Source organism: Ischnura elegans, chromosome 3, assembly GCF_921293095.1.
Source record: "Ischnura elegans chromosome 3, ioIscEleg1.1, whole genome shotgun sequence".
Classification (NCBI taxonomy): Eukaryota; Metazoa; Arthropoda; class Insecta; order Odonata; family Coenagrionidae; genus Ischnura; species Ischnura elegans.
In genome coordinates, this window is record NC_060248.1 from 29,838,166 (window position 1) to 29,859,623 (window position 21,458).

Genomic DNA, 21,458 nt, shown 5'->3' on the forward strand with positions numbered 1-21,458 from the left:
CTCTAGCATTCTGGACCAGGGGCACAGCTATGAATTAAGGCTGGGGGGCGTTTAGGTGCAACTAATAGCAGGGTGTGTGGGGACATGGAATACCCACCAGGATAAGCGGTAGGTGCGAGATTAATAAATTGCGGAATTTGAAGATAAATGGTTCAAAATGGTGAGTTTTACGGCTTTCTGAGGGATATTTTATTAATCCTTACACTATTCTATTAGTAATATCAATCCAATTAAGTAAAATGAATTAAACTTAAAATTTCTCTGAGCTCTGGGGGGGTTCCCCAAAACTCCCCCTCGCTTCACCATTGTTCTGGACCACCATGGAACCTATTTTTCTCATTAATAAATTGTATCATCCAATGAATGATTTATCATTTTATTACAATGTCTTTATTTTAAACTTTTAAATACAGATAAAAGAATTTAAAAACTCCCATACATGTTCTCTTTCACTCTGGAATAGAATACCAATAGATAGACAAGTTTGTCTCAGACAATCAATTTTTACAATTTATCATTTTAACAATAATAATTTCAATACCTGGGTCACCTGTGAGCAATGATTCTGTGATAAAATTTAATTGTGGTTCTTCCGAGGAAAGAATTTTAAGTACACACCCTCTTTAACTGCTGGTACAAATGATTTTGCATCCAAAATTATAGGGTCAGAATTCTTTTCACTTGGCCTAATAACAAAATGAGATATCAATGCCGCTAATCCAGATTTGGTTTGCATATTCCCAAACCGCATTCCTGAAAAGAAAAAAAAGGCTCAGAAACAGAAAACAACTGTCTATTATGTAAATAGTTGAAATGACCAGATATAAATTTAGTAATACATACATGGGTGATTCATTTAGAAGGAGAACATAAGACTGAATACCATTCAAGTACCTCAGTGCTATAGGAAACCTTTTCAGAATCCTTCAGGAAACCCCTACAAATGGTTAGGCCACTAAATAATAGCATCCATTTAAATTGATTAAGTATCATTATACAGATTAAATGTATGTCGTACTTCATAGAAACCAATAAAAATTATCAGGAATTCTTTTTTACTGGAAAAATTTCTGAAAAATTGAAAATGCATTTTACGGCTTAAAAAACTTTAAGGTGTTTCTTAAATGAAAGTTTTTGTTTCACCAGATCTACAAACAATGCATAAAAATTATAGATAATTATCAGAAAGCCACTTGTCTGCATACATCAGAAGTTGGAAAAATTTTCAGGAAGGTATACGTTTCTACCAGGTAGGTACCATCTTAAGTATTAAACCTCTTCAAAGCAATGACCTTAATCTATCTCTGCTGACTTGAGATGCCAATTGAAAAGTAAGTGGAAAATATCATAGGTAAATATATCAGGTAAAGGAATAACTTTGAGTAATTCCTTGACTTGTTGCCTCTGTTATGATAAAGAATAGGAGCATAAACAAGAGGTAATTAAACCGGGCATATATTCCACTTAGTACACTGAGTATATGAATTCCGTATGCAATCCATAAAAAATCTTGTTTTCCATTGTGCAGAGTCAAAATAGACAAGTCATGTAATGATTGTTAGATGGCTTGAAAAATTTTGCACATTACAAAGTTTATCAACTTTAAAATATTACTGCCCATGGTCATTACGTGGAATTTTTCTTCCCAACACGGAGGTCCAAGTCCCTCTTTGAGGATGACCCAAGCATAGTTAGACCCCACAAATGAGGGTCTCCAGGGAGAACACATAAGATAGTCCAACATAATGCATAATGCTCAACTATGACTTAAAATTTTAAAGCAAAAGAAGGAGGAGTGGTTGCGTATTGTCAATGAGTTATTTAGCTGATTACATTATGCTGGAATGATTGTCTCGTGCTATTGTCATGATACAAATGCCACTCTTTAGTGGTGCCCTCAAATGGGATGCCATGCCAGTAGTCATCAAGTATTTTGAGACAACACCCATGTCCCTTACCACAGACAGTTGTACACTGTATCTGTAAGTACCCGATAAACTCTTGACTGATTGCAATGCAATTATTACACGTTCCCAATCCACCACAATAACACCCACAGTGGCGGCTCGTGAGTCCTCATGGGCAAGCCGCCACTGAACGCCCATGAAATAATAGCGCCGTTGATTTAGACCCTTACCTATGCATATTCGTGGACCTTCTCCGAAAGGTAGATAAGTAAACTGTGGCCTCTGGCTCTTCTCTTCCTCAGTGAATCTATCAGGGTTGAACTTTCCTGGATCAGAGAAGTAGTTGGAATCGTAGTGCATTCCAACTACTGGAATAACAACTTTTGTGCCCTTTTCAATCACAATATCCTTATCAATTGAGGGGTCAGGGTACTCATCCTTTTCAATAACATACTCCTTTGTGCATTCTCTGAATAATACCGGCACGGGAGGATATAGCCTCAGAGTTTCTGCAAATAGATACATCAAAGAACATCAAAGACTTGTGCAAATGAAAATAAATTATATATATTTTTTGAAAACTTTAAACTTTAGGGCTCTAGTAGCAGTACTTAATACTATCCCATTTTGAGCAAATTTCAGATCTGAGAGGAAGTCAGAGGGCAAGAGCCTCTGGGCTAGTTGTCTCCTAAGTGGATGTATCATGGGCAATCACCACAACAGGAAAAAACTTTTAAAATGGGGAGAATGGAGAGGAAAACTGAAGACCCCCAGGCAACGTGCTAGGACCCAGGAGATACTTGATTGAAATTTTCTCGGCTCATGATGATTAAAAATAACTCACGTACGGGTGTATGCCGCGTGTCGTAGTGGAGATTGCCCCGACGTTTCGCGACCGACTGCTGGTGACTTTTTCAAGGGAATAATGTTGGGATTGGTTTTTGCTGCCTTTTTATATATTTCAGGTGGGAGGGGTGGGCGGAGGGTGTGAGGAGTCAGGACTGGAGGGGGAAGATAACGAAATGCTGCGGATGACTGGGTTCCAAGTATTGCTGATTCTTAATCCGGTATCTCTATTGTAGTTTTTCTTGTTTTTCTTTATTTCTATGGCCTCGCGGATGAGTCGGGTTTCAAAAGAGGGAGATACGCTCATAAGTTAGAGGCTTTCATAGCATGAAAGATATTTGTGGATCACAAATATTATTCTGGAAATTGCATAGGTGTCCTCCAAATGTCAAAGATCTAATTGTAAGTGTTAGTTGAACACTTGTTGTTTACTTCAGGTATACCAAATTCCATTCAATCCATTGAAGAAAAGAATCACTGACAGCATTATATTGTGACATGTTATCCCTGTTTCAGCCTCATCCTTTCTTGAATCAGTGGGATCAATTGATCCTCATTTCGTGGGTCCAGTCAAATTCAGTTAAGCGATTTCCTTTCTTCAGGTTTGCTCATGTGTCATGCCTACTATTACTCATGCCCACCCTCCTTAGGGATAACTGATGAATTTATAATTTTAGGGAATGGGAAAGATCAGTGTAAGGCTAGGTTCATTTTCAACAAGGAAAACCCATGATGTACTTGAAATGAATGAATATGAATTGAAATATAGAGATATTATTGAGATCACAGAATAAATTATGAGCTACTAGCAAGCATGATTCACAAAAATAATTCAGAAAACTTACTTCATATTTTCCCCATTTTAGAGGGAGGTCCAAGCTCCCTTGGCCCCCTTATACATATTCTGCCTTTAATAATGTTGTCTTAATTAGCAATATACTTTCCTAGACCAAACAAAGAGCTTTGATCAAGAAATTAGTATATCAGGCAAGATGCTCCCAGTCAAAAATAAATGTTTCCTTTTCTACCATTTTTCTTGGATTGATGGCCTTCTGGTATTTTTCCAGCATGAAATTCTTGGCTAGCAGACAGAACATAAGAAGAAAGCAAAGTCAATGTATGGTATGAAGGGGACGCCTCGCCTCAGAGTACAAATACTCAGCTTGCTCATTGGTAGGTGCTGCACGGAATGCAAAATGGCATGATTAACTAAAGTTGGTATGACTGAGCAGGGGCGCAGCTAGGAAATAAGGCTAGGGGGGGGGGGTTTAGGTGCAACTAATACCGGGGTGTGTGGGGGCATGGAGTACCCACCAGGATAAGTGGTAGGTGTGAGATTAATAAATTGCAGAATTTTAAGATGAATGCTTCAAAATGGTGAGTTTTACAGCTCTCTGAGGGACATTTTATTAATCCTTACATTATTATATTAGTAATATCAATCCACTTAAGTAAAATAGATTTAAATTAAAAATTTATCTTAGCTATGAGGGGGATTTTATCCCTCAAAATCCCCCCTTTGCTGCATCACTGTGACTCATAAGAGAGATTCAAATGTGTGCATTGTGAGGACTGTGAGGTCTGGTAGTCGTAGCCTCAAATAGGGAGAAAATATAGGGACAATGTATGTGACGCTGTCAGTTTAAGTTGGTTGGTTGGTTGGTTGGTGGGTATAATCATGTAATCGTCTTTCAATGTATGAATACTGCAATTGTGCCTCGATTTCAATAGAAGTCTAGCCTATTACAGAGCAAAACTAGGCAAATGAATGAGATAAAACAGAAGATTAATAAGGTGCATAAATTGCCGTGACAAGAAGAAATTATGTAACAGTACAAAGCTGTGGAGCATAGCACATATTGTACACTGAAAGGTCCTATTACCAATAGTTTTAAATATAATATTCACCAGCAATTACATAAAGTCCCTACCAATCAAAATAATGAAATACTTATTCATAAGATCTTTACTTAAAATGTATAGTACACATATAATTTTTATTAAATTTGCACAAAAAAATAAGCAAAGGGCATCAGTTCAGTAAAATCAAAATAAAGAAGCACAGGTTATAAACTTTACCTTTACTACAAGGATTAGGAAGAATCATGAAAGCTTGAAATCACCAAAAACAATTATTAGGTAATGATGGGTTTCAGACTTTGCTCTCACCAGCAATCACTCTATCCATATATTGCATCTCAGCCAGGCTTTCGTATGTCAGCTCCCCATTGTGCTTCTCCAGAACTTTTTCAACTTCTTCAGCAAGTTTGTCCTGAATATCAGGATTGCGAGCCAATTCATAAAGACAAAAGGTCATTGTTGTTGCAGATGTTTCAAAGCCCCCAAGGAAAAAGACAAAGGCTTGAGCACACAGTTGATTTACATTCAGTTCCTCTGAAAATAAAAATTTATGATGTGATGGGTTACATCTTGGTCTTTGGTACTTTTTGTGTATTTTTGTTTTCTTAGAGTTTGGTCATTAAATTTCATTCTGAATCCTATCAAAAACTTCATACCAGGCCCCAATTAAAATCAGATCTTAAATTAGTCAGTACAGATCTGGAGCAGGTACATATATAACTGAAGTTCTTTATCTGGGATGGATAAGGAACTGAGGTTACTTTGTCAGAACAGTTATGTATACTGATGTTACTGATTTGACCCCTTGGTGCCTTTCGTTGAGAGCAGGCTAATGCCGATGCTGGGTTTCTCTCCACCCTTCCTCCATACCCTACCCTCATAGCGCAAATGACCTCAGCTGTCGGTCACCTCCTTCAAATACCATACCATTACCGGGTTTCAATGAATTATTATCATCTTCAGGCGCAAATTATGACATAATTAAATCATAATTTGTGCCTGAAGATGATAATAATTCATTGAAACCCAGGTTCATTCACGCTCTATAAAAAAGAAGTGGTATAAGTAATTGTGTGATATCCAGGAAAACTTATAATGGAATACCACAAAGTTAATCGAGAGTTAGTGAATAAAATTTTTGATTAAAAAATTAACATGCATGTAAATTGATGAAAGTGCAGTGTACTGGTGACCATTAGTAGATTGTAGAATCACATTTCCAGCCATCACTTCTTTTCCCTGGTGTGATTTTCAACAAATGGGAGGTGGAGTAATGGTGACTCCTGAATGGAAGTGAAAAAGGAAGACTGTACAAGAAATCTATGGAACAGGAAAAGAAGGACGTGAAAGAGAAGAGATACATAGGTGTGAAAAGATTAGCTAATCGGAAAATTGAGTAAAAAGTTACGTCAAACCAGTCTTAGGATTGTTGACTAGTGATGATGATGATCAATCAATCAGTTTATTTGTCATTAAATGATGCAAAATCACAATAGACATCGTCAAAAGATACATACAAACATAAAAAGACAATAATAAACAACCTTGATACAAAAGATATTAAAAAAATAGACATCATCAAATGATTGGATGTGACTCACTTCCGTGTGCTGGAGTTAATTTCCAATCATCGGATATCATGCATGTTGATTGCATATTAAGTTGTAGAAAAAGCCCAAGCCATCCATATTTGTATGTGTACTATTAATATTAAAGTGTAGCATCTGTGAGAGCTTGGTCATTTTCCCAAATATAACAGAAGGGGAGTAATTAATTCACCAATTTCAAAAATAAGAAGAGGAAAAAAGAAAAATTCTGACTGTTAATATCTTTATGATAAGCAGTGTATACTGTAACAATTAATTTCCTTTAGAGTGTAAAACGAATGTAAATTTTCCCATTTTATTTTATGCCAATTACGTTACAGTTAAATTTTTACGGAAGGGATGCTTTTTCCGTATTGGCAGTGGGTGGGATGATCACATCATAGCATTTGTGACAGATGTAACGAAAAAATTCAGTCCAACTTACCATCTGGAGTGATTGCTTTGCCACTGCTTTCTTCTTCAAAGTTTTTCCTCAACGTTATTAAAAGCTGTAGAAAGTCATTCCTCTGAATGTCATTTTTTTGACGGTATGCAATTGTCTCAGACACAAGCTTCGTGAAATACTTTTCCACAAACGGGTCAGTAACTTTGACCTTAAATATGCTGGCCACTCGGGGGACAAAGAAAAATATAAAGTTTTTGAAAGCTGCCAGAGGAGAGATTCCAAATATTTTACGGCCAATCACGCGCATTTCTGCATCTGGATCGAATAATGATCCCACTTCCACACCAAACGCTGTGGAGCCGATGACATCAGTGGTGTATCGGGCATTCAGATCTCTAACTTCAATTTCATTCCCATTCTTCAATATTTCAGCACTTATCTATAAAATTGTTTAAAAAAAAAGAATCATATTTATTTTTTTCATTAATTTAGCAAAAGCAAGCACATATGTAAACGGCAATTCCTGTGGATTTTTCACCATTCAAAATAAATCCAATAAATGCTTTTCAAGTTATTTAATTTCACAAATAGCTGATAACATATTTCATTAACTGATGTTCTCCTTTGGCATTTCATTGAAACAGATCATCTATAAGCATGTGACTTAATAAAGGTCATCTACCAGTCATTTCACCTGAGTAATGACTTAGTCACAAAGGGGAGGCTGGCACATTCCAACTCCATGATGCCACATGACTCCGAGGGCAAGACTGGCAGGAATCATTCTCAATAGCAGAATGTTAGGGCCAAAAATCCGAAACAGGTAAAGGTGTGGTTCAAATGGTAGTTTCATGTGGAATACTCTTAGACATGGAAAACTCTACCAACTATCACTTCCTTGAAAAAATGGCACAGGATAGGTAATCTGAGCCGTGGAAACTTATGCCATGTGCACTGGGTGGGTAAAAAGTCAGTGTCCTGAAAGGGAGGATAGCAGGCTAGTGATGTAAATGTGGTTCTGTTTGTGGGAACTGCCTCAGTACCCATCGCACAACCTAAGTAAGGCAACTCAGCTGAGTAGTTTTCATCTGCGGGGAGGGGAAGAAGAAGGTAAGAGAGAGGAGAGTTAAGTGCAAAAGTGCAGCAGTAGCTATCAAAAAGGAAAACTAAGGAAACAGTGGATTGTGAGCATCCATGCTATTCAGTTGATTCAGTTTTGGTGGTAAAGCTAATTCCTAAATGCAGTTTTAGGTCTAAATAGTTATAGTACCCTGTAGGGTGTGTCACTACGTATTGATTTGTCAACACTGATTGATTGCGGTCACATTATGAGAAATGCAAAAGTAAGGTACAGTGCTGAAGAGTGTGCTTGAAGTAATTTTTAAAGACATTTGGTGCATTTAGCAGCTCTAACGCATCTTGGACGGTCGTACATAAAATCCTGCACAAAGAGTGCTGCAAAAAGGAATGCCGCATGAATGAGTAAGCACAGACAGAAGAGTCAGCGGAGAGAGCACCACCAATAGGGCGCCACAAAAGGGAGTGCCATACGAAAGAGGCCCACTCGGAGGGGGAGTCGTGACTTCTTAAATGTGACTTTTATGCTCCTCCACCCAATTTCTGGAAATGCATATCGGTGAGCTAAGTTGCTTGCACAGCGCTCAATATCATAGAAGGGAAAGGCCTTTAATAGTTTAGGGCTCAACAATGTGAAAGGTGAATTTCACAAATGAGACAGTTACTTTGTTTCCTTCCACTGACTTATTTTCTTGGCACAGCATTTCAACATCCTGACATCATTACGAGGTACCTATTGATAGCACCATTGAGTTGAAACATGTTGTACCCTGAAAATAAATCTGTGGAAGGAAAAAAAGTTACCGTTTCATTTCATCCCTTGAGTTCTCTATCATATGATATCCTTGTGATGACTCTTCAGAAGCACTTATAGAAGTTCAAGAATATGGAGAATAAGAAAACAATGATAGCAATTGGAATATGAAATGAGGGCATTACCCCTATGAAAAAATTGTATAAACCTGTTTCAAAATTTTATACAATTTATACAATTACCATGGCAATTGTATAAATTGTATAAAATTTTGAAACAGGTTTATACAATTTTTTCATTGGGGTAGCGTGGGTAAGCAGAAATACTGGATGGAGCATGGAGAAAGGGGGAGTAGATATATTCATCTAGAAATTTGTGAAGAATAGGATTCTGGCTGTGGAAATAGAGGCACTCCTCATTAAATTTGTATTGGTCCAAGGGAATAAGCATTAATCAGAACGGTCATGGAGGCTGTCAAGGAGGAATGGAGAAAGTTAAAAATAGGAATTATAAAAGTGGTGTAATGCATCACTATCTGTCAGTGATTTACATATTCATAAGTTTCAATCCAACTTTCTTTATTATTATTATTATTATTACATAAATTGTTACAAGTCGACCATAATGTCGGGTGGTAACATAAAATCAGGAAGCACATAATACAGAGAAACAGAACCAGAATATATATCCATGATAAAAATAACACCCTAATTCTAATCTCTTACAACTAAGAATTTAACATTATCCCAATAAAACAATTTAAAACAATCCCTTAAATACATTAATTCTAATATAATACAACTGAAAAATAAGCATTGGCCCAACTTCAAACTCTCTTTTTGAACCATTATGTACTAAATCAGTAGGTAAGTGCTTCACACTTCTTCCTAAAAATTTTGGCATTTGAAGGGAAGATCTTAAAAATCACTTCAGGTAGGTCATTCCACTCCTTAATTCCTCTATGTAGGAAGGATTTTTTCAAAATGTCTGTTTTCTGTTTTTTCAATTGAATTTTAAATTTATGGTCTTTCCTTCCTATGTAGCAGGGTGAGCCCAGCTTTAGACCTAATTCTTTCCAACCCTGCTCTTTTGTAAATGCTTTATATACGCCGCATAGCCTATTAATGGTTCTTCTCACTTTTAGAGGTTTCCATCCTAAGCTCCCTAGCATTGCTGATACACTTTCCCCTCTTCCATGTTTCCCTAGAGTGTACCTGGCTGCCTTTCGCTGAACCCTTTCAAGCTTAGAAGCTTCATTGTCAAAGTGGGGATCCCACACAGAAGTTGCATATTCAAGTACCGGACGAACCATGGTCATGTAGGCCATTTCTTTAGTTTCTCTTTTGCTCTCTTTTATATTCCGCATGACCCAATGCAGGGTTTTAAATGATCTCCCTACCACCTGATCGATATGCACTCCCCAATCAAAATTAGATGTGAAATTAACCCCCAAGTATTTTAGATCACTAACTTGGGAAATATTTTCCCCGAGCAAGCTGTATGACCGATTCTCCGTGTTTCTCCTTCTCGTGAATGTAATTTGCTTGCATTTTCCCGTATTCACATCCATTTTGTTGGAGATTATCCATGAAGATATTTTTTTCAGGTCATTTTGAAGGATACACGGGTCTTCCCTGGCTTTGATACTTCGGTAGATTATGCAATCATCTGCGAAAAGTCGTATATTGGAGTCTACTCCCACATGAATGTCATTAATATAAATAAGAAACAATAGCGGACCTAATACGCTTCCTTGCGGGACCCCTGATGTTACCGCTATCTCCATAGAATAACCTTCACCTACTCTTACCCTCTGAGATCTACCTTTCAAAAATTCCCTAATCCATACTTTAATCCTATCATCTATTTGTAGCCTATTAATTTTCTCTATCAATTGAGCGTGTGGCACTGTATCAAAAGCTTTTTTGAAGTCAATGATCACCGCATCAATTTCACTGCCTCGATCCAGGACTTCAGCAATGTCTTGCGATAACCCTAGTAACTGGGTCTCACAAGAAAAGCCCTTCCTGAACCCGTGTTGATACTTGAATAGCCAATCATTTGTGGCCCAAAATTCGCGCAAGTACCTAGCGATAACTTTTTCAATTAATTTACACACTACTGACGTTAGGCTTACTGGTCTATAATTATCTACTTTAGTTTTATCACCCCCCTTAAAAATAGGTATGACGGTTGCCATTTTCCATTCGGAAGGTAAGTCCCCATTATTTAGTGTGACTAAAACAAGTCTTCTAATGTAAGGAACTATTGCTTCATCCCCTAATTTCAATGCATCCATGGACACATTATCAGGACCCATTGATTTATTTCTCTGCTGTTTCCGTATTAGTTTTAAAATTTCACTATCTGTCACGCTTATATAGTCGAATTTATTTTGTCCACGGCTAGATAATAATAATGAGGGTTCGCAATGTTCGGTGTTACAGTTTGAATCAAAATTACCATCCCTATCCTTATAGCTCCTAGCGTACCACTTATTTAGTTCGTTTGCTTTGTCTTTGTCATTTAAAATAACTTTCCCACCTTCACTCACGATCATAGATATGTCGTTATTAATATCTTTTTTCCTTCTAATATATTTGAAAAATTTATTAGTATTCTTCTGGCTTAGCATATTTACCAGATAGCTCTCCCGGGCTTCCCTTTTTTCAATATTAAATCTTTTAATTATATTTTTATAAGTTTCAAGGTTTTTAGGGCTTAAATTTCTTTGTTTATACACACGCCTTGCCTTCCTTTTCAGTCTTCTTATATTTACATTATAATACTCTGGATCGCTGTTATGTTTAAGCCTTCTCCTAGGAACGAATTTTTCTATACACTCGAGTAAAATATTCTTAAAAGAATCCCAAATTTCATCCAAAGTAGCACCTTGACCCGCCCATTTTGGAAAATATTCTCTTAGCATGTTTTTAAAAGCCGTCACATTTCCTTTCTTATAGTTCCAGATGAATTTTTCAACTTTTTTCTTTGACTTAGTGGGTGACAATTCTAGCTCAATAGAAACCGCCGAGTGGTCACTTATACCCGGTATTATCTCAAAGCTTTGCACACCCTTAAATGGTCTTATAAGGAACACATCTAATATTTTACTTCCTCTCGTTGGTCCCTTCACAAGCTGCTCGAATCCCTCTTCATAAACTAGTCTATTTACAAGTTTTTGAACCTTGCCGTTGCCTTTAGCATTTCCATCCCAGTTGGCATTCGGCAGATTAAGATCCCCTGCTATGAGGATTTTTTTGTTCGGTTTTTCGGCGCACGCATCCGCCAAAGCCTCTAGTATACTCATATCCTCATCCGGTTTTCTGTAAAGTCCAATTAAATTTAAGGTTTTTCCTTTTTCCTTCGTGTATATATTTACACTCAGCATTTCAAAATCTGCCCTTACCCATTCTAGGCTACTCAATAAGTTTGACTTGACGCAAATGAATACCCCCCCTCCCCTGTCAGTCCTGTCCCTCCTGTATACATTGAACTCATCTGGAAATATTTCTTTCGAGTTGATATCTTCTCTAAGCCACGACTCAGTGCCTACTACACAGTCAGGATTACACAATTCAATTAGCGACTGAAATTCAATAATTTTGTTTCTTATGCTGCGGCAGTTAACCTGAAGAATTTTTAAGATCTTACCTTGGTGCTGTGAAGTATTGGGGATGGTGACATTTCCCGCCGATGTGCTGCACATTAGCGTATTTACATCGCTGTAAAACTCTCCTATTTGTTCAACACCTCCTGTTAACGTTTCTATTACGTCTGTATCACTTGCACTCCTGCACATTAGTGTATTTCCTTTCCCTGTATCCATATAGGGACCCTCACTACCGTCTGAAACGGACTTACTTATTTCATTACAATATCGTTTCCCTGTACCTTTCAATTCACCCTTCACAATGACTTCCCCACTGTGATCAACATTATGATCATCACCACCAAGTCCCTTCTTTAGTTTCCCGACAAATGCATTTCCACAACATCACAAATTAGTTTTCCAAACTTCTGCGATCCGGATCTATTTGTAAACGTGTTTTTATATATTATCCTTCCCCAGTCACGGAAGAAGATATGTTTCAACTACACAAGTTCAGTCACTTTGATGTCTCTCCCTTTTTTTTAATCAACACACTCCCTAAAACAAAACAGACTTTCACAATTCTTTGGCAACAAATAATCTACTCACATTAAATTGAACACTTATCCAAAAATAAAAACACGTTTACAAATTAAAGAGAGCAAGAACACAGCATTAGAGTGGTTAAGCAATAAAGGGAGAGAAAGAGAATACGTAGATCCCATGGATTAAATGAAGAGAGGGTCTCAGGTCTTTTAATTAATACAGATGAATTATAACCAAACATATTGCAATACTGAGATGAAATGCCATCCCTATGTAAAGCAGTCTTGTATTTCAGAGGATGGGCTCACAAATATGATGTCGAAGCAATTATGCCCAGAAAAATGAGTTTATATTATAATAAAAGGGGCCCTTGCAAAGTTTTAAAATTCTTATATGCATGCCAAATAGCAGATATCCTCAGAAGGATGAGGTGTCAATATTTGTACTATGTAGCATAAAAGAGGGAGGAAATAGTTTGAAATAACAGCAGTTTTAAAGAGACACCATCACATTCCTTCCCTTCGGCGCAATTGGCATTAGAGATTCTACTGGAAGTAATTGAGAAGTGGATAGTAAATCCCACTAGTGCAGCTCCGGAAGTTATTGAACTTCTCAAGACTTTCCACCACTACAAGGTTTTGTACCAAATTGTGGCAGCACATCAGAGAAATAGGAAAAGAGTAATATGGATATCAGGAAAAGATAGGTTTTAATAATGGAGGTATTCTTGAATGGGAAAGAGCTGATGAGATGGGTACACATACATAGAAACTTAAAGAAAAGACTAGTGAAGAGTTTGTGAAGTAGAATAGCTCTTCATGGTGCGGAAATGTGGATTAAGGTCATTTTTCTATGGGAAGGAGGATTATAATTGACTCGTGACCTTTAAGATGTGAGTGTGGAAGAGACAAGAAAGGTTGATATGGAAAGAGAGGAAAAGAAATGGGGAAGAGCAAGACATGAGAAGAAACTTTTTGAGATGGAGAAGGGGGTTTGGAAAAAGGGAGTATTAACAGAGATGCTGACAATATTCCAAGAGGAAAGAATACAAGGCAAGTGGAGAATAAGAGGGAGAGAATAGTGCTTATGAATTGAACGAAAAGGAAGAGGCATTAAGGGTAATGTGAGAAGGGGAACAGACCATACACAAAATGCTTCATGTAAACCTACCTCAGATGGTAGAATACCTAGATACCTTCACGTTGTTACCAGGAATTTTTGGGGGTGGATCATCATTTCTTTTGTATGAGATTGCAAAAGGCGGGATCCATAACTTTTTTTAGGGGGGGACACAACAGCCTGACAGGCATATGGTCTTCTTTTATTTCAGATTAAAAGCAACAAACAACAATTACTATGCAAAACGTTCTCTTTATTTTAGTATGAAATCTATAAATATTAATTTCAATGATTAAGGCCCTATAATATACAAAACAAAACGAACGTAATGATAACCGTATTAAAAATCTTGTCTATTTTTTTTAATGATCCCCATGCCCCCCTCCCGTCAATCCCTCTTACAATTCATTATTTCATTAAAAAGGCTGGACTCCACCCCTGATATCAGAGGAAAATCGCTTCCCTACATTGTGGGTGACAGAGCTGGCTCAAGGCAAAATACTTACCTGGTCCAATTGCTGTTGCGTCGCCCTCTTTCCTAGGGGTTTGTATGGAATACCCCCCCACATAAAACCCAATAATATTTATTATTATAATTACATTGATTATGTTCGTTCGCCCAACTAGCTACATTGCTTGGGTTGCCCAGTTGTTAAGCTGGCCCTGACATCAGGGGTGGTACTCAGAAAGGCTGTTATCAGAATCTTATTTTGGGGGTGGCATAGTAGAGAGGGGTTTGCTCAAATTTTTACCTACAAAAATTTTACAAGGAAGAGTCCAATGCCATCTGTAGCTAGAGATATTGGTAAAAAAGAAATAAATCAGAGAGTTGACTACAGCAGAGAAAGCAAGGGTGAAGGCATTTAAAAAGTGGTGCTAAGAAAAAAATAATGAAAATCAAAGGAATCAATGGAGTGAGCCATGAGGAAGTCCCTAGAAGAGCAGGAGAAGAGAGAAACCATAATGTAAACTTTAATAAGAAGACTGAAAAACTTGATAAGCCATACCTTGGGGATGATGGCCTAATGAAGACAATCGTTGAAGGATGATAGATGGCAAGAATGGAAAAGGAAGACCTCTGATAAAAAAAATACTGAACAGGTAATGGAGGCTGTGTACCCAGGTGTAACAAGTACCCAGGTGTGAAAATATTTGCTGATGGAGGGTTGAGTAGAGAGCTGTGTCAAACCATGTTAGGATTGTTGTCCGGTGATGATGATGAAAGGGGGAATAAATATTACCACTTACCACTTCGTGGAAGTCTTCTGAGCACTTCCTGACCAGAGGAAACATGTACTGCATCTTGCCTGAAGTGAATGTTGGTGAAAGCTTAGTCCTCAAAAAGTGCCATCGTTTACCAGCAAGATTGAACAAATGGGCACTCAGTGGATCATTTTTCTCATCGACAATCATGCCACGATCTTGGAAATGAGAGAAGTCCTTCACCATCATTTTCTTGATTAAGGCAGGGTCTCTGACAAGTAATGTGGGTTCCCATACACTGATGTAACCAGCTAATGGGTGCTCTTCAAAGTGATTATACAGATCAATGAAATAATCCACGGTTGACCTTTTCTGCATAATCAATGGTCCAAAGTTTCCCCAAGGGAATGTTGGATCAAGGGTAGGTATTCCTCGTTTCTTCCAGTATCCATAATTCCACGTGCATATCATGTACACAATGATAAAAAGTATTGATGCCGAAATGGCTAACCAGAGTAGAGTAGCCAAGCTGATTATCATGATGGACGTTTCCTGAAATAAAGAAAGACACATTCAATGCTTTCATACTATTTTGCATGATTTGATGATGACTCAACAATTAATCCAAGAAAATGTAATGTGTGGTGCGCAATGTAAAATTTTAGCAATGATCTGATTAGAAAATAATCCTCTCGAGAAAGCAAAATAATATTTGAAAAATCAACTGCATGAATTTCAATTGTCACCAAAGATTTGGATGTGCAAGTTCCTTCATCGAAAAATCATATTAATTCCTATAGTTTGCGCTATGAATGGCAGAGAGGGAGGGAAGGCAGGAGTTGACCTGGTGACGATATTAGTCTGCTCTTAAGGAAAGGCACCAAAGGGACCACGGCTTAATGTTCCATCCAACAGACTTAGTGCTCTATTTCATGTACCCTCCCATATATGGCACTCAAGCAGTAATCGGGTAACTTATGAAAAATCTCTGCCTCCGCTGGGATTTGAACTCAAGCCCACAGGATATGACTCCAACACTCTAGTCACCACAACAAACCCCATACCCATACCGATCTTAAAAGTATACCCCATGATGATGGTAGAGAGGGGAGAGGAAGCGACTATGTATATGTCCCACCTAACCGCCCTCAACAAACCTTAATTTATCAGCCATTGATGGAAGTAGATAAATATTCATGTCCGATTTATTCCTCTACTTAACACTCCATTGGCTAACGAACGGTCATTTACTTACCTAGTTGAACTAATTCATCACTATGAAAGATTTTCGTAAAAATAAAACAGTCCTCTATTGTATTCCCCGCCCCTACCTTAGGACCACTCTCAGAAAGGCAGTGAATCAAGAGAATGAATCAAAGGGCCTACATAGGGAATGCCTAGTCCGCCCAATAGAAGGACTTCCTTTGCAGCCACTTCAGGGGATATTTCATCTGTTTTCAAAAATGTCAGCAATGCGACGATGAGTGCAAAGCGATCCATTATTCTCAATGTTTGTGGTATGATACTTTTATCCGCGAGCGAAGAAAATGAAAAGTTGAGGATATGGTATATGATCACGAATGCACGTTTCGGTTAAAAGTTTAAATTATAGCTTATTTTCCCGTGAAATTCGTATCGCTCTATCGTCCGAGTCGTGAAGGTTGAATTTTGTAAACCCATTTCAAGGTGCGGTGAGTGACAATACATACATAAATTGACCGACCGGAGAATCCCGTAGAGTAATATTCGCGAATAAGCTCAAAGACCACCAAGAGAGTTTATTGCATCAGGACCCACACACATAAATTTGCCTCCGTGTGGAAGTGAACTGAGGCCATGGGCGGTCTGGTCAGGTCGGCGATCGCCGAGGGCCCCGAGTTTAGGGGGGCCCCCAACAACGCTCGCATCTATTGTGAAGCGTATTTGAAAGGTGTAATTAATAAAGAATCAGATTACTTTAACCAATAAAGGTTTTCGTAATTCATGGTGAAAAAACACAGTACCTACTATTCCACAAACTTTTATTTTAACAGTCTACTAGTTTCGACGTTGACACAGTCATTATCAAGACTAACTGAGCAATAGTATACAACGTTCAGCCTTATTTATCCAACAATAGTGTGAGGGAAGGAGGAGGGGGGGGAACTAAATGAGGAGGAGCATTGTTGGTTGGATTGGAGGGTCAAAACACAAAGTATAAAATCTTGGGGGGGGGGGGGGGCAGGCAGATAGAAAGTCAAGTGGTAACGAGGTTAATGGGAAGGGGAGGGGGAAGGATTGTCAAGGAAGAAGTCAGATTTTAAAACAGTAGATAAAAAATTAGAACATTTGAATACAGTCATATCATTAAAAATTTCGATGTTACTGGCAAGAGTGCATTTGGCGATTTCTAAAATTTCTAAAATATCCAGTTTTACACTTTTGTCATGTACATGTAAAATTTTAATATTAAAATCATTGTTGTGGCCGGATTCGGACAGGTGTTTAGAATCGTAATTATAAACTTCGAAGTTTTCATTAATTTGCTTTATTTACCTACAAAACGCTCTGCGTAAAAAGGTCACATAAAAATAAATAAAATAAAGGCGTCAGAAGAATAAAGTTAACCCGATGCTTTTTTGAATGGGCTATTCGAAAAGCTTATTTTAAGATTTTTATTATTAAATTTTATAAGCTGCGAAATTATCACTTTCTACAGTATTTTTTCTGACAAAATTGCTGCTTTTATTAACTTTTATCTTGTTTTCAAGAGCCAGAATAGCGTCAAAATCCATTTCCGCGCATGCGATTTCCTAATTTTCCTGGGGAGGGCCCCATCATGAGCTCCAGCCGAGGGCCCTCATTCACCCATGACCGCCCTTGGCCAAGGCCCCGGATTCATAGGAAAGTAGTAACAGTCTTTTCAGTAGAATGGTTGGGGCGCCCAGGGCGCATCCCTTGTGGATTCGCTCTTGAGGGCCGGGAACAAGTTACGCCTTATTCGCCCCGGTCACTTCAAGAGGGGGAGGTGAAGAGGGAAAAGGGGAAGCCACCACGATGAGAGCCCGACGACGCACAGTGGGCGGAAATCGGAAAAAGCCGGACAAAATTACAAAATGGCTTTTTTTGAGTTATAAACTTGAAACTTCGCAGGTATACTCAGAAATGATTGAAATTTAGGGATATGTACTTCATTTGACATGGATGCTACCCGTTACTGAGATACAGAGGCTCAAACGTGAGCAAATTTCCATAAAAACGCACGTCTTCAATTTTCTCTGAAAATCTTCCAAAGTAAGTGGATGGTGAAGTTATGGGTGGATTCTTGCGAAATAAAAAACCACATAATCTGTTGGCATGGTGTTTTTTCTTTCATTTTCCGTAATCTTAAAGAATACCGTCCAGAAATTCTTACCGTGCAGTAACAAAATGGCGGATACTGTTTTTCGACAAAGTTTTACATTTAGGTAGAGTTTCAAATAGGTTTTCGGCAAGGTCGCGCGGAGTAACTTATATGAGAGCATTTGTTGAAGATTTCTTAAGGTTTTTATGCAGTTTTCTTTGAAATAAGTTTGCGTCGCCGGAAATGACATTGATTTTTCGACCGCGCGGCAGGGTTCGTCTCCGCGCGTCGGGAGTTGGATTAGCCGCGACGCGGTAAGGTTATTGAAGCTGTATGGGTTTTAACGCTCACCATTCACCGTTTTTATGTGTTTCTTCAAGACACCGATTCTCAAATGGTCTATGGTGAAGACAGTGGAGGTTTTTCATGCGATGTAATTGCACGTTTCATCGAAGTTGATTTCGTTTTCTTTGGATACGATCGAAGACCATACTTCTATTAAAAGCGTTCAAACCTCGAAAAAGTGAGTTGTTTTCCTGGGACTCATACAAAAAGACCTACCAGAAAGATACCAGCTGAGACCCTTATACCTTCTTCACTCTCCGATCCCTGACCCTCAGGATTCTACTTCGAAAACGGTCGTTTTATGACACCGCGGAGTGGAGCCTTTGACCGTCTTAACGGGGGTATTTCCACGGGAACTTCTAGCTTTTTTAAAATGTGTATCATACCCTCAGTTCTATTTTATATCCATAAAATGTTTTCTTCTTGAGAAGAAGAGATTAATGTTCATAAATATGGCTAATAATACAGTGTTCAGTGACTTAACATAACTACTAATCATGAAGCTAGGGCATAACATCTGATGGCAACTAAATAATCTAAATTTTATGGACGAAAATTATGGATCGCGTGACAATCTCATGTTCGGCACCTACAGTAAGTACTAGAAAGTTTTTGAAGCAGATACGATGAAGATAGGGTAGTTTAGGTAGACAATTCATCGGAACTTCTAGCTTTTTTAAAACGTGTGTCATACCCTCAGTTCTACTTTGACTGTGTTGTAGGAAAGTTAAGTTCTCTTGAGTGCGCAGAATTTGTGAAAGTGACTTGAATTTGTTTGTGGATCGTAGAGATTTCAAAAAGATAATATCACGCAGAAGAAAATTCAAACTTTAAAAACTACTGCTACTATTGCTGGGCTTGCTCTCGTGGCATCTGTGAGTTTGAGAGAGAGGGGAGACACTGCAGCAGCTCACCTAATTGCAGAAATAACAACTACGACCCCTACTCGGGCTAAGAGAGTTCTTTCAAAGTGGAGGACGAGTGAAAAGGTCCACACTGAGATGACAGTGGAAGAGGCACTGTCATTGATGATTGCGTCTGAGTTGACCAAGAGTCAATATCGGTCTTTCCGTAGGACAGCTCTGAGCCATGGACACGATTTGTATCCCGGATACGATAGAATAGCGCTAACAAAAAAAGGACTTTTATAACGAAAGAATTAAAATAACCGAGACCATGTGCGAATTAAACCTTCAAGCACCACTGACCCACACCATATCGGGAACAATAGCCTGCTTAGCCACCACTTCCACCTCTCAAGAATTAAAATGTGTGGTGAACTACACATTAATCTCTAAGTACGGTTTTGATGGAAGTTTGAGCCACTCTCAATATAAACTAATGTAGCAACAAGTGGATGCTGTAGACGAATTCCTATTCATGAGTTCCCTCGTATCTCTTAGTTTGATTAACGACGCTACAGGTAACGACTCAAGTCTTATTTCCACTTTCTCTTGGTTAATTACATTTATCTCTAAACTTTTGATAAAAAATTTAACTTCCACCAGAGGCACTTCTCACATCTGGGCTCTACAATTTTAGGTGACACTATCTGGGAAAATCCACGGCCGACGTCGACACGATTTTGTCATCCCATCCGCTTTAGGTGAAAAAAAGAGACGAAAGAAGTTACAAAATCAGAGACATTACCTATATTGAAAGGAAAGTGGATGGCGTTAATGATCAGGAATTTACACGATCAAGTTCTGTTTACTACTGACAGTGATCGACGGAAAAGTAATGCTTATATTGCTCACCTTATTTTCCTAATTCTTTCTTAATCTTAAAACCCATATAATTTATTATCCTACAGGAAAGTATAGTCATTTCGAAATTAAGAAAAGCGATAGTTTTTAGTTTGCAACACACTGACGGACAGCTGAATCATGAGGTTCTAAATCTGCGGAGCAAGAGCGTCGGGTGTGAATAACTTAGGAGATGTAAAATATCGTACACCTGATATCGATAAATATTCTGTTGGTTTGTGTACGCTGCACTGCCACATACGATTTTCTGAATGCATATTGTTTATAACTAATAACTTCAGGCTTTACTTTGTGAAACCTCTCCATATTGGAAGTAAGGAAATAAAAATTTGTAAGGTTCACTGTTATTTAATTATGGACACGACCCGGGTTTCGTAACTTGGTTACATCGTCAGGTAATCGTCAACCTGATGATGTAACCAAGTTACGAAACCCGGGTCGTGCCCATAATTAAATAACAGTGAACCCTACAGTTTTATTTCCTTACGTCCAACATATTGTATATGTCGTATCGATTGGAATTTAAACAGTGTCATTTGATAATTTAAGCTTTAATTTATTTTAGTTAGAAAAGGAATGCTAAGAAATTTTTCAGCAAAAATTAGTAATATAAATTAAAATAACTATTTTGAAAAAGATGTTCGGGGATTTATTCAAAAACGTACTTACAGGCAAGTGGAAGTTTGAAATCTCTACGATCCACAAACAAATTCAAGTCACTTTCACAAATTCTGCGCACTCAAGAGAACTTAACTTTCCTACAACACAGTCAAAGTAGAACTGAGGGTATGACACACGTTTTAAAAAAGCTAGAAGTTCCGATGAATTGTCTACCTAAACTACCCTATCTTCATCGTATCTGCTTCAAAAACTTTCTAGTACTTACTGTAGGTGCCGAACATGAGATTGTCACGCGATCCATAATTTTCGTCCATAAAATTTAGATTATTTAGTTGCCATCAGATGTTATGCCCTAGCTTCATGATTAGTAGTTATGTTAAGTCACTGAACACTGTATTATTAGCCATATTTATGAACATTAATCTCTTCTTCTCAAGAAGAAAACATTTTATGGATATAAAATAGAACTGAGGGTATGATACACATTTTAAAAAAGCTAGAAGTTCCC

At 37.9% G+C, this 21,458-nt stretch overlaps 1 protein-coding gene across 1 annotated transcript in view; it reads right to left on the reverse strand.

Moving 5' to 3' along the window:
• Window positions 1-362: 362 nt before the first annotated feature.
• Window positions 363-21,458, reverse strand: part of LOC124155602 (cytochrome P450 6a2-like) — a 29,813-nt gene continuing 8,717 nt past the window's right edge. The window contains exons 2-6 of the mRNA XM_046529568.1: window positions 14,942-15,448; window positions 6,645-7,044; window positions 4,923-5,147; window positions 2,138-2,416; window positions 363-753 (exon numbers count right to left, since the gene is read on the reverse strand). Of these exons, the coding sequence (XP_046385524.1) occupies window positions 578-753; window positions 2,138-2,416; window positions 4,923-5,147; window positions 6,645-7,044; window positions 14,942-15,448 (1,587 nt within the window). The 3' untranslated portion in view covers window positions 363-577. The remainder of the gene's footprint in view (window positions 754-2,137; window positions 2,417-4,922; window positions 5,148-6,644; window positions 7,045-14,941; window positions 15,449-21,458) is intronic.